Below are 12,652 nucleotides of genomic sequence, written 5' to 3'. Positions count from 1 at the left end.
CTATTGGAGGAAGCTCTGATTGGCTGTTTACCACCTTGAAAGGACTGCCCCCAGGACTGACCTTGAGAAGAGAACTGCTTTTGCGAGACTGGGGCTCCTCTCACCTGACGCAACCTCCTAATATCCCGAAAACACAACCAAGTTTGAAAAGGCCGCTTGCCCTTAGGTTTATCCTCCGGCAACTTATTCACCTTATTCTCACCAAAGTCCTTCAACATGTGCTCCAGATCCTCACCAAATAAGAGGTTCCCCTTAAAAGGCAGAGAGCCTAAACAAGACTTAGCCGAAATATCTGCCATTCAGTTGTATAACCACAATAACCATTTGACTGAAACCGCGGAACCCATAATATGGGAGGAAGTTCTGACCAGGTCATACAAGGCATCCACCACGTAAGCAATCGATGTCTCCAAGCACTCTGCTTTATCTACTTCGGCACCCAAATTTGCCTGCCCATCTTGAAGCTGTTGAACCCAGCGCAGGCAAGTCCTTTGCATGAAGCTGGAGCAGATAGCCGCCACAGATGCAGGGCCAATACCTAAAAAATCCTTATGAGCTGAATTTCCAACTTCCGGACTTGAACATCCTTCAACACCACGGAACTTGCAACAGGGATAGTCATCTTCTTTGTGACCGCCGAAACCGCAGCATCCACCTTTGGAAGGGAAAAGAGCTCCAACATCTGTTCCAGCAAGGGATAGAGCTTAGTCATCGCCCTTCTCACTCTCAAGCCAGAGTCAGGCACTCCCCATTCTTGATCGATCATCTTGTTCACTGCCTTATGATAGGGAAAAACTTGAGGGGGAGCCCTAAGCCCATCCAGAACTGGATCCGCACCTTCCATATCTTGAGTCTTCCTGTGGGAGTTTCAGCCCTAGTTCCTCCAAAACCTGAGGAATCAAAGGGCCTAACATCTCCTTCCGGAACAAGTGGAGAACTTTAGGGTCATCACCCTCCGAGACTGGAAGAATATCTAGATCATCTCCTTGAGATTCGCTGACATCATCTGGATCAATAACCTGATCCAGCAACAAGGTTTCCTGCATCCCGGCGTACCCCTGAGACCCAACCGAGTCATCCGAGTCTGCCTCAGCAAACCCAGGACACCGCGAATGCTGTCCGAGCGGGGGTTTCCAATGTCAGGGTTGCTCAGGTCCCGGAGTGCCTCTCTGACCCCCTAGAGGGTGAGACTGGCTACACAAACATGCCTGCTGAGCTAAATATGCCTCATGCAGCAGGAGAACAAAATTATCAGAGAAGGCCCGAGGAGCCTGAGAGAGCTGTGAGGGCACAGTCTCCACAGATACAGGCTCTGTCAGATGTAAATGCATTGCCTCATCTGCCCCCCCTCCCCCCCCCAGACCCGCCACCATGGTCGGATGGGCCGGAGAAAGATATGGAAGCAAATCTCCCCCATCATCCGTCTGAACAGATCCGGGGGAACCAAAATGGCTGCCTCACATCGGCGCTTCACAGAAACCCTCGGGGGACAGCCCGAATGACAGTTCCTGCCTCTTATGGTTGCTGGAGCCTCTGACAGACCCTCTACCCCCAAAACGTAGGCTGCACATAAACTAAAGTGGCTGAGCCGCACCAATCCTACACCACATGCACGGCAAACAGAGCTGTGAACCATGCTGAAACCGGCGGCAAAATCCCTCTGCCAAGCCCCGAACAAATGCGCGAATGGGAGTAAAAAACGGCGCCTGCACATCTGCCACAAACGGACCAGAGGGAGAGAGCCGCCTGCGAGACAGCCTTACTTTTCTTTTTTTTTTCTTAAAACAGCTTTAAAACTCTGGTCAGCCTCTCCTCTGCAGAGAACACAGAGCTGTCCAGCTCAGGTTCAGCAAAAGGCAAAAAGAATTATAGGGATGTGAATCGTTTTTTAACGATTAAAATTATCGTCCGATAATTTTAATATCGTCTTAAATCGTTATAGAACACAATACAATAGAAATTCTAACGATTTATCGTTAAAAATCGTTAAATCGTGTTAGTGCGCACTAACGGGAGTTAGTGCAGTGCCCTATCCCTATTAATACCAGGACTGTTGTGATCTTCCTGCACGCAGTGCCCTATCCCTAATACCAGGGGTGTTGTGATCTTCCTGCACACAGTGCCCTATTCCTGATGCCAAGAGTGTTGTGATCTTCCTGCATGCAGTGCCCTATCCCTGATACCGGGATGTGTGCAAGAAGATCACAACACCCCCGGTATCAGGAATAAGGCACTGTGTGCAGGAAGATCACAACACCCCCGGTATCAGGAATAGGGCACTGTGTGCAGGAAGATCACAACACCCCTGGTATTAGGGATAGGGCACTGTGTGCAGGAAGATCACAACACTCCTGGTATTAATAGGGATAGGGCACTGTGTACATGAAGATCACAACACCCCTGGTGCCAGGGTTAGGGCACTGTGTGCAGGAAGATCACAACACTCCTGGTATTAATAGGGATAGGGCACTGTGTGCAGGAAGATCACAACACCCCTGGTGCCAGGGTTAGGGCACTGTGTGCAGGAAGATCACAACACTCCTGGTATTAATAGGGATAGGGCACTGTGTGCAGGAAGATCACAACACCCCTGGTGCCAGGGTTAGGGCACTGTGTGCAGGAAGATCACAACACTCCTGGTATTAATAGGGATAGGGCACTGTGTGCAGGAAGATCACAATACACCTGGTATCAGGGTTAGGGCACAAGTTCTAGTCACATTGACTGATCACATTACTTGTTTTGTCAAGCTACCAACTGTTTCCATTTCCCATCCCCCATATACTGTCAGTGGGAACCTTGGTAACATGAATAAATAAGAGGGCAGCCAATAGGAATACATATTCATTCCTAAACTGACCTTAACTGACCTGAAAAGTGTCAAATTGTATCATTTTCTAACTCCCAGTTAGTGCGCACTAATCGGAAAAAACGATTTTTAACGATTTTTTTAACTAAAAAATCATGCCTAACACGATTTTCTTGCCCTGCCACACGATTTCTATCGTTAAGATGATATGGAAAACGATTCACATCCCTAAAAAGAAATAAGGAGAGACTGAAACCAGAAGCTGATGAAACAAAAAAGATACCAGCCGCCCTGAACCTACAGCCGCCTGAGCAGCCTTGTGAAGGGAAGGGATCTGGACCACCAGAGTTACATCCCACGGACTAAAGGAGCTCGTCCACCTCAACCAAACAGGGAAGGATCCACCAGGACCCAAACACCTCTGAGAGGAAATTCACCAGACCTCACAACCAGCCACCATCTGCTGGAGACAGTGAAATACTGAGGAACTGCACTTGGTACCAGGGATTATGAAGTAGAGTCAGTGAAACTTTCTCTGTCTCTATCTGCTGGCAGGGATGAATAAACCCAGGAGTCTGGACTGATCTGTGGTACTACAGGAACAAAAATTAGCAGGTAAGAACCAATTTTCCTTTTTCACTTTGAGCAAGTGCCGCCATGATATCATGCGTCGCGTTATTGCATCAGGAGCTTGTTGATATAGCCTACTGTTTGATAGAATTAGTAGATACTATTCATTTTACTGAATTTCAGTACTAATCCCTTTGTTTTTGTGATTTTTTGTAGATAATATTTTGAGTTGACATAGAGCAGTGCAGATATTCTTGAGAGCATGCTATATGAACGAGCCCCTAATGCAGTAACACAAAACATATCTTATGCTATTTTGAAGCCAACTGCACAAATGAGGATATTAACCCTTGAAATGAGTAGGATTGATCCTTATTCTTCAGCTTGAGAGTGTTTTCAATCCTTATCATTTCAATAGGGTTGGTTTACCGACTTACTTATTGAGAAAGGGGATTCACATAGATTTCTTTTGGCATCAAAGCATGTTAGAGACCTAGAAGTATCTTATTTGAGTGAGATTTATGAGCCTGGATACAGAATAGCTGTAATACTGTTTCTTTTGCCCAGGTGATTGCTATACCAAGGATTATAAGCATAACACAGATTTCCTGAATGAATTGGCAGCAGAAAATAATGAAGATCCAGAAACATTCAAGAAGAGGGTATGCTAGATATTTATGTATTCAAGCTTAAAAATTATTTCTCATTCCCTGGGTTGGCTGTGGTTGAGGATGCTGCAGAGGCAGTGTTCACAGCCCCTGCCCCAGGAGGGACGGGAATCATAGTCATTGCTTAAGGATGACACCTGGCCCAAGATTGCTTAAGGATTCAGGATCCATGAGTGCAAGGAACCTTTGGGGCAGATTTTAAAAAAATATGCGAGCTCGTACTTTTGTTCGCACAGCAGGCGCGAACAAAAGTACGCTGGATTTTATAAGATACGTGCGTAGCCGCGCGTATCTTATAAAATCCGGGGTCGGCGCGCGCAAGGGGGTGCACATTTGTGCAACCTGCGCGCGCCGAGCCCAGCGCGAGCTGCATGTTCCCTCCGAGGCCGCTCCGATTTCGGAGCGGCCTCGGAGGGAACTTTTCTTCGCCCTCCCCCCACCTTCCCCTCCCTTCCCCTACCTAACCCACCCCCCCAGCCCTATCTAAACCCCCCCCCCTTACCTTTGTTGGCAAAGTTACGCCTGCTGAAAGCAGGCGTAACTTTGCGTGCGTCGGCCGGCAGCCCCACTCCGTCCTCCGGTCCCGGAGGCTGGTCCGGAGGCCTCGACCATGCCCCCGGGCTGGTGCCACGCCTCCTCCCGCCCCTTTTCGAAAGCCCCGGGACTTACGCGCGTCCCGGGGCTTTACGCACGCCGGTGGCCTATGCAAAATAGGCGCGCGAGGGCCCTGCGCGCGTAAATCCGGAAGGATTTACACGCGCGGCCCTTTTAAAATCCGCCCCTTAGTGCATAGAACCCAGCCCAGGACTGTCACTGCAGTGACCAGAATAGGTATGTTTAGAGTAAGGGGGAGATTAAAAAATAGGGGAAAAAAGCCCTAGGTAGTTGTGAATGAAAGCATGTCGCTGCAGATCCCAGGCTTGGGTTTGACTATGTTGGAAGTACAAGGAGCACGAAGAAACTACTAGGTCAAAAAAATATTATTTCTTTTCTACATTCTTCCATTCTTCCATTTGAAAGTAGAAATTACATAGCATACATAATAGAAACAAATGTCATTGCAGACCAAGCGAGCAATTTACTAAGCTGCGATAATGCTTTTTCGTGCACTAAACTGCATTATCATGTGCTAATTGGAAATATGAAAACTATGGTAAAATTAGGAAAATGGTTAGCAATAAACTGACAGGAGCAGCTGCAAAGGTTAAGAGTTTACATCAAGCATGCACCTTGTTTAAAAATGCCATCTGGGAAGCTCACACGCATTAGAAAAGGCAGAAAGAAGGCTAAACGACTAGCATGCTTAAAAGGTGAGGTGAGAGAAGCTATAATAGCTAAAAAAACCCGCATCTTTCAAGAAATGGAAAAGGGATCCAAATAAAGAAAATAGGAAACAGCATAAGCATTGGCAAGTTAGATGTAAAGCACTGATAAGAAAGGTAAAGAGATCATTTGAAAAGAAGCTTGCCATGGAAGCAAAAACTTGTCATAAAAACTTTTTCAGGTACATTTTGAAGTAAAAAGCCTATGAGAGAGCTAGCTGGATGATTAGATGATCAAGAGGTAGAAGGGGCACTTAAGAATGACAAGGCTATAGCAGAAAGGCTAAATTAATTCTTTCCTTCACTCATCACTGAGGAAGGTGTAAGGGTTATTCATGCCAGAAATGATATTCAAAGGGGATGATCAAGAGGAAATGAAACAAATCTCAGTGTACGTGGAAGATGTAATAGGGCAAATTGACTAAAAAGTAGCAAATCACCTGGTCAAGATGGTATACATGAAAGAACCAAAAAATGAAATTGTGGTCCTGCTAGTTTACAAATCGCCAATATCATTAAAATTGTCTATGGTACCTGAAGACTGGAGGGTTGCCAGTGCAACATCAGTTTTTGAAAAGGGATCCAGGGATGATCCAGGAAATTAAAGACCAGTGAGTCTGACATCTGTGTCAGGCAAAAAGATAAAAACTGTCATAAAGAATAAAATTACAGAACACATAGACAGACATCGTTTATTGGAACAATAAAGTTTTGTCTCACCAATCCGATACATTTTTTTGAGGGCAAAAATAAACTTGTGGATAAAGGTGAGCCAGTTGATGTAATGTATCTGGATTTCCAGATAGCAATTGACAAAGTTCCTCATGAGAGACGTCTAGGGAAAAAGTCATAGGATAGAGGGCAATGTGTTGGTAACTGGTTAAAAGATAGAAAACAGAGTAGGGCTAAATGGTAAGCTTTCTCAGTGAAGAAAGGTGAATAGTGGAGTGCCCCAAAGATCTATTCTAGGACCACTGCTATTTAACATATTTATAAATGACCTGGAAATGGGAGCAATGAGCGAGGTGATCAAATTTACTGACAACAAAAAATTATTCAAAGTTGTTAAATCACAGGAGGATTGTGAGAAATTACAAAAAGATCTTGCAAAACTGGGAGATTGGGTATACACTTAGGGAAGAGTAATCCAAATTCCCTGTACGTACCGGATCAGTCCAGACTCCTGGGTTTTGCCTCCGCACCAGCAGATGGAGACAGAGCAAGATTTGACAGGTTCTGCCATAATTACCAGGGTGCCACCCACAGCCTGCCAATATTACTCTGTCTCCAGCAGATGGTCCGGGTGCATGGCCCACAGTCTGAATTGATTTAATAAAAAAAAAAAAAAAAAGATAAGGGGTTTTAGATAGTTAGAGTGTTGTGTTGATTCCTTCTTTTTAATTAAGTTTAAAAAAAAAAAAAAAGGAGGAAGAAGATTGAGAAGGCAGAGTGCAGCGCTGGTCTGTGCCTCCCAGGGGGTTGTCAGGTCCTGAGGGGATCATCCCCCCTGGTCTTGTAGGCTGCTGGTGCTAAGGGTCGAGGACCCTGCTTGTCTTCACAGCCTAGCCGGGGTGATACCGGGAAGCCCGGCTCACTCACCCCAGCCGGACCGCTTAAGGACCCGACGAGGGACAGCGTCTCAGGTAGAAAAAATAAATAAATAAATAAAATAAAACTAGTAGCGCGTCGGGCGGTGGCTCTCGGGACTTTGTGCTGTGGCGGTCGGCAGTCGAGTTTTCTCTCCCCCAACCCCCTGATCCTTAATTTTTGTTTGATTTCTCGGCACCCCGATTCTATCATGCCACGAGGGTCGGCCTGCTCGGTCTGCGGATCGGGGAGCGTGCGCCTCTTGCGGGATGGGCTGTGCTCAGCCTGCATCCCCGGAGGCGAAGGGCCGTCGGGATCAGTTCTGGGGGGTGGTGGTAAGGCGTCAGACAATGGCGGTTGTGGTCGGGGAGCATTCCTCTTCTCTCTCCAAGCAGCTGCCGGCAAACGCGGATGAGGGGGGGATATGATAGAGGTGTTTAAAAATCATGAGAAGTCTAGAACAGGTAGATGTGAATCGGTTATTTACTCTTTCAGATAACAGAAAGACTAGGGGGCACTCCATGAAGTTAGTATGTAGCACATTTAAAACTAATCGGAGAAAGTTCTTTTTCACTCAACGCACAATTAAACTCTGGAATTTGTTGCCAGAGGATGTGGTTAGTCCAGTTAATGTAGTTGTGTTTTAAAAAGGATTGAATAAGTTCTTGGAGGAGAAGTCCATTACCTGCTATTAATTAAGATGACTTAGAAAACAGCCACTGCTATTACTAGCAACAGTAACATGGAATAGACTTAGTTTTTGGGTACTTGCCAGGTTCTTATGGCATGGATTGGCCACTGTTAGAAACAGGATGCTGGGCTTGATGGACCCTTGGTCTGACCCAGTATCGCATGTTCTTATGTTCTTAACTTAGGGATAAGCAGTAGATTTCTGCAACTTCACCCTAATAATAGTTTATAGACTTTTCCTCCAGGAATTTGACCAAACCTTTTTTTACTTGCAGCTGCACTAACAGCTTTCACCACATCCTCTGGCAACAAATTCCAGAGCAAATTATGGATTGAGTAAAAAAAAATGTCTCTTATTAGTTTTAAAAGTACAACTTAGTAACTTAATTGCATGTCCCCTAGTCTTTGTGCTTTTTGAAAGAGTAAACAACCAATTCATGTTTACTCACTCCAATCCACTCATTATTTATAGACCTCTATCATATCTCATCTCCAAGCTGAAGACTCCTAACCTCTTTAGCCTTGCTTCACAGAGGAATCATTCCATCCCCTTTAACATTTTGGTTGCCCTTCTATGTACCTGTTCTAATTCTGCTATATCTTTTTTGAGATATAGTGACCAGAACTGCACACACAATACTCAAGATATGGTCGCACCATGGAGCACTACAGAGGCATTATAATTTTTTCCATTTTATTCTCCATTCCCTTCCTAATAATCCGTAGCATTCTATTTGCTTTCTTGGCTGCTGCTGCTGCACACTGAGCAAATTTCAATACATTATCAATGATGACACCTAGATTCTTTTCCTGAGTGGCAACCCCTAATGAGGAACCTTGCATTGTGTAGCTATAAAAGAAAATTAGGTCTTACCTTCGATTATTTTCGTTCCTGTAGTACCAAGGATCAGTCCAGACTCCTGGATTTTGCCTCCGCACCAGCAGATGGAGACAGAGCAAGATTTGACAGGCTCTTTCATGAGTGGGATACCCCGGATTCGGGTCTGAAGGTCACAAAGGCTATGGATAAACTTTATCCTTTGCCTGAGGACACCCTGGAAGTTCTTCGGGTGCTGAAGGTGGACACCGCTGTCTTGGCGGTAAAGAAGAGGACTACTATTCTGGTCACGGGGGCCACGGCACTGAAGGACCTCCAGGATTGGAAGCTGGAGATCCAGCTTAAGAAGATTTTCGAAGTCTCCGCTAGCCGATATCTCATGCACGGGTGACAATCTCTTTGGGGATAAGTTTGGAGATATAGTCTCTCATTTGAAAGAACAAAGTGCAGCTGTATTATCTCTTACCACTCCTGCAGAGTCTCAAAAATCGCAACATTGATTTTATCCTTACCATCGACGGTATTATTCCAGACCATACAATCGGCCATATTCACAGTACATACCTCAACCGTATGTCCCACCAAGAAACACAGCTCCACCTGCTTCTAGGGGTCATGCCAGACAACAAAGACAAACAAAACAAACGCCGGCCCCTCAACAAAAACAAGCTTCCTCTTTTTGAAATTAATACAGCCACCACCACTACTGGTATTCTTAGGAGGACGACTTCAATTTTTCTCCACAATTGGGAATCCATCACTTCAGATCAGTGGGTACTCAACATTATAAAAAACAGTTACTCTCTAAATTTTCAATCCATTCCTTCTCTTCCTCATATTCCTCAGAAGAGGATGATACAATCTCACGTCACATCCCTCACAGCGGAATTGAATAAACTACAAGTTCAACAATCTATACAGAGCATTCCCCTTCATCAACATCACCAAGGGTTTTATTCCCAATATTTCCTCATTCCAAAGAAGTCAGGGGGCCTACGACTTATTTTAGATCTCCGACTACTCAACAAACACATGCAAAGAGAGAAATTCAAAATGACTTCTCTCAGAAATATCCTACCGCTGATTCAGCACGATTAGCTATGTTCCATCGACCTGAAGGATGCATATTCCCATATTCCAATTCACTCGTCTTCGTGGCGTTACCTATGTTTCCAGGTTCAGCATATATATTACCAATTCAAAGTACTCCCATTTGGCCTATCTTCAGCCCCAAGGGTATTCACCAAGGGGCGGATTTTCAGAGCCCTGCTCGCGTAAATCCGCCCAAAACCGGGCGGATTTACGCGAGCAGGGCCCTGCGCGCCGGGAAGCCTATTTTACATAGGCCTCCCGGCGCGCGCAGAGCCCCGGGACTCGCGTAAGTCCCGGGGTTCTCCGAGGGGGGCGGGCCCGGTCGTCGTGGCGTTTCGGGGGTGTGTCGGCAGCGTTTTGGGGGCGGGTACGGGGGGCGTGGCTACGGCCCGGGGCGGTCTGGGGGCGTGGCCGCGCCCTCCGTACCCGCCCCCAGGTCGCGGCCCGGCGCGCAGGAGGCCCGCTCGCGCGCGGGGATTTACTCCTCCCTCCGGGAGGCGTAAATCCCCGGAGAAAGGTAAGGGGGGGTTTTAGACAGGGCCGGGTGGGTGGGTTATGTAGGGGAAGGGAGGGGAAGGTGAGGGGAGGGCAAAGGAAAGTTCCCTCAGAGGCCGCTCCGATTTCGGAGCGGCCTTGGAGGGAACGGGGGTAGGCTGCGCGGATCGGCGCGCGCCGGCTATACAAAATCCATAGCCTTGCGCGCGCCGATCCAGGTTTTTAGCAGATACGCGCGGCTCCGCGCGTATCTACTAAAATCCAGCATACTTTTGTTTGCGCCTGGAGCGCAAACAAAAGTAGGCTATTCGCGCGCCTTTTAAAATCCGCCCCCAAATGTCTAGCAGTGGTGGTGGCTCACCTAAGGAAATTTTCGATCCAACTTTTTCCCTATCTTGATGATTGGTTAATAGTAGCATCGGATCAGTCTACACTGAGAGATCATACGTTTCGCACGATCAAATGCCTTCAGAGGTTGGGATTTCTTATCAATTTCGAGAAGTCTCACCTGCAACCTACTCAGATACTTCGGTTCATAGGCATTCTCATAAACACGGTCGAACAGAGAGCGTACCTTCCTCCAGACAGGATGCAGAACATACAATCATTGGCTCACGACCTGCTTCACAGAAATCGGACATCTGCACGCCGAGTTCTCCAACTTCTGGGTCATATGGCAGCAGTGATCTATGTAGTTCCTCACACCAGACTTAACATGCGCCACTTACAATGGGGTTTAAAGACTCAGTGGTCTCAATTCATACAACCACTCAGCACCAGAATTCAAATTACGAATGCAATGAAAGAGGACATTCGATGGTGGCTCCTTTCCAAAAACCTTTGTTCGGGAGCTCCATTCCGTTTACCGCCTCATCAGATAACTCTGACCACAGATGCCTCCAACAAGGGTTGGGGGGGCACATCTGGGCGAACTGAAAACTCAAGGTCTCTGGACCCCTCAGGAATCTACATACCAGATCAATCTCCTTGAACTACAAGCCATTTGGATGGCACGTCAAATGTTCTCGGATTAGATAAGGGGATCAAGCCTCATGGTATATACAGACAACCAGGTAGCCATGTTTTACATAAACAAGGAAGGAGGGTACGGTTCCTGAACTCTATGCCAGGAAGCAACATGAATTCTACATTGGGCAATAAAAGCCCAAGTATCAATTCAAGCAACCTGTCTTCCAGGTCTGGACAATGTAACAGCAGACCTTCTCAGTCAGATTTTTCATCCACACGAATGGACCTTAAATCCAGAGGTGGCACAAAACATCTTCAAACAGTGGGGGTTTCCCAGAATAGAACTCTTTGCCACGGAAGCAAACAGACAAGTCTAAACCTTTTGCTCAATTTACCCCAGCAATCAAAGGATTGCTCCAGATACCTTTCGCATTCCATGGACTCCAGGCTTGATGTACGCCCATCCACCCATTCCACTCATATATGGAACGATTCAGAAATGCATCCAAGACGTATCAGACTTGATATTAATAGCCCCGGCGTGGCCGAGACAGCCCTGGTAAGTGTATCTCGTGAAACTTTCCATTCATCCACCAATAACGCTACAAAATCTTCCACATCTTCTGACACAGGAAGGGGGCTCATTACTTCACCCCATGAAACAATCCTTCATCTCACAGCATGGAGATTGAAAGGCAAATACTAACTCCCTTAGGTTTATCCTCTCAATTAGAAGATATCCTTATTGCGTCACGGAAACCTTCAACCAGACGTAACTACAAAGGAAAATGGCAGCGGTACTTAGACTGGTGTATTCCAAAGAACAGAAACCCTTTCTCATTGACGGCCACTCAATTACTGCAATATTTACACACACTCTACGAAGCAGGATTAGCCACCACTTCGGTATGAGTTCATATCAGTGCTATAGCAGCTTTTCATGAACCTTTTAATAACCTTCCAATGTCTAACCATCCGTTGATTTCTAGATTCATGAAGGGAATGATCCGGCTTCGCCCACCGGTGTCTAAGCCCCCAATTCCATGGGATTTAAATGTAGTGCTGGAACAACTAATGCTTCCACCCTTTGAACCATTAGACTCTAGCCACATCAAATATATGACATGGAAAACAGTTTTTCTCATTGCCGTTACTTCTGCAAGGAGGGTCAGCGAACTACAAGCCTTGGTTCACTACTCCCCTTATCTTGAATTCTACCATGACAAGTTGACCCTCCGTCCTCACCCTTCCTTTCTGCCTAAGATGGTAACATTTTTTCATCTTACTCAAACCATAACTCTACCTATTTTTATGCCAAAACCACATAATAACGAGCGTGAAAAACTTTTACACACGTTGGACTGTAAGAGAGCTTTGGCTTACTATAAGAAAAGGACAGTCAACTTCGAGGCCTTCTCAACTGTTCCTTTCCTTTAACCGAATGATCCTGGACAACCAGTCTCAAAAAGGACTATAGCCAGTTGGTTATCACAATGCATACGTTTTTGCTACAATAAATGTTCCATTAAACTAATCACAAAGCCTCAGGTGCACCAAATCCGCGCCACTGCAGCATCAGTTGCCCATTTGAACAAAGTTCCCTTAATTGATA

At 46.1% G+C, this 12,652-nt stretch overlaps 1 protein-coding gene across 5 annotated transcripts in view; it reads left to right on the top strand.

Annotated features, from left to right (window-relative positions):
• Window positions 1–12,652, top strand: part of LRRIQ1 (leucine rich repeats and IQ motif containing 1) — a 455,984-nt gene that overhangs the window by 11,887 nt on the left and 431,445 nt on the right. For all 5 annotated transcript variants that reach the window (XM_029597082.1, XM_029597083.1, XM_029597081.1 and 2 more), the window contains exon 3: window positions 3,947–4,041. In XM_029597082.1, coding sequence (XP_029452942.1) covers window positions 3,947–4,041 — 95 coding nt within the window. The remainder of the gene's footprint in view (window positions 1–3,946; window positions 4,042–12,652) is intronic.

The sequence above is a fragment of the Rhinatrema bivittatum genome, chromosome 4, assembly GCF_901001135.1.
Source record: "Rhinatrema bivittatum chromosome 4, aRhiBiv1.1, whole genome shotgun sequence".
In the NCBI taxonomy this organism is placed as follows: domain Eukaryota; kingdom Metazoa; phylum Chordata; class Amphibia; order Gymnophiona; family Rhinatrematidae; genus Rhinatrema; species Rhinatrema bivittatum.
Note: the sequence above shows the minus strand (reverse complement) of the source record. Positions and strands in the feature narration are given on the sequence as shown.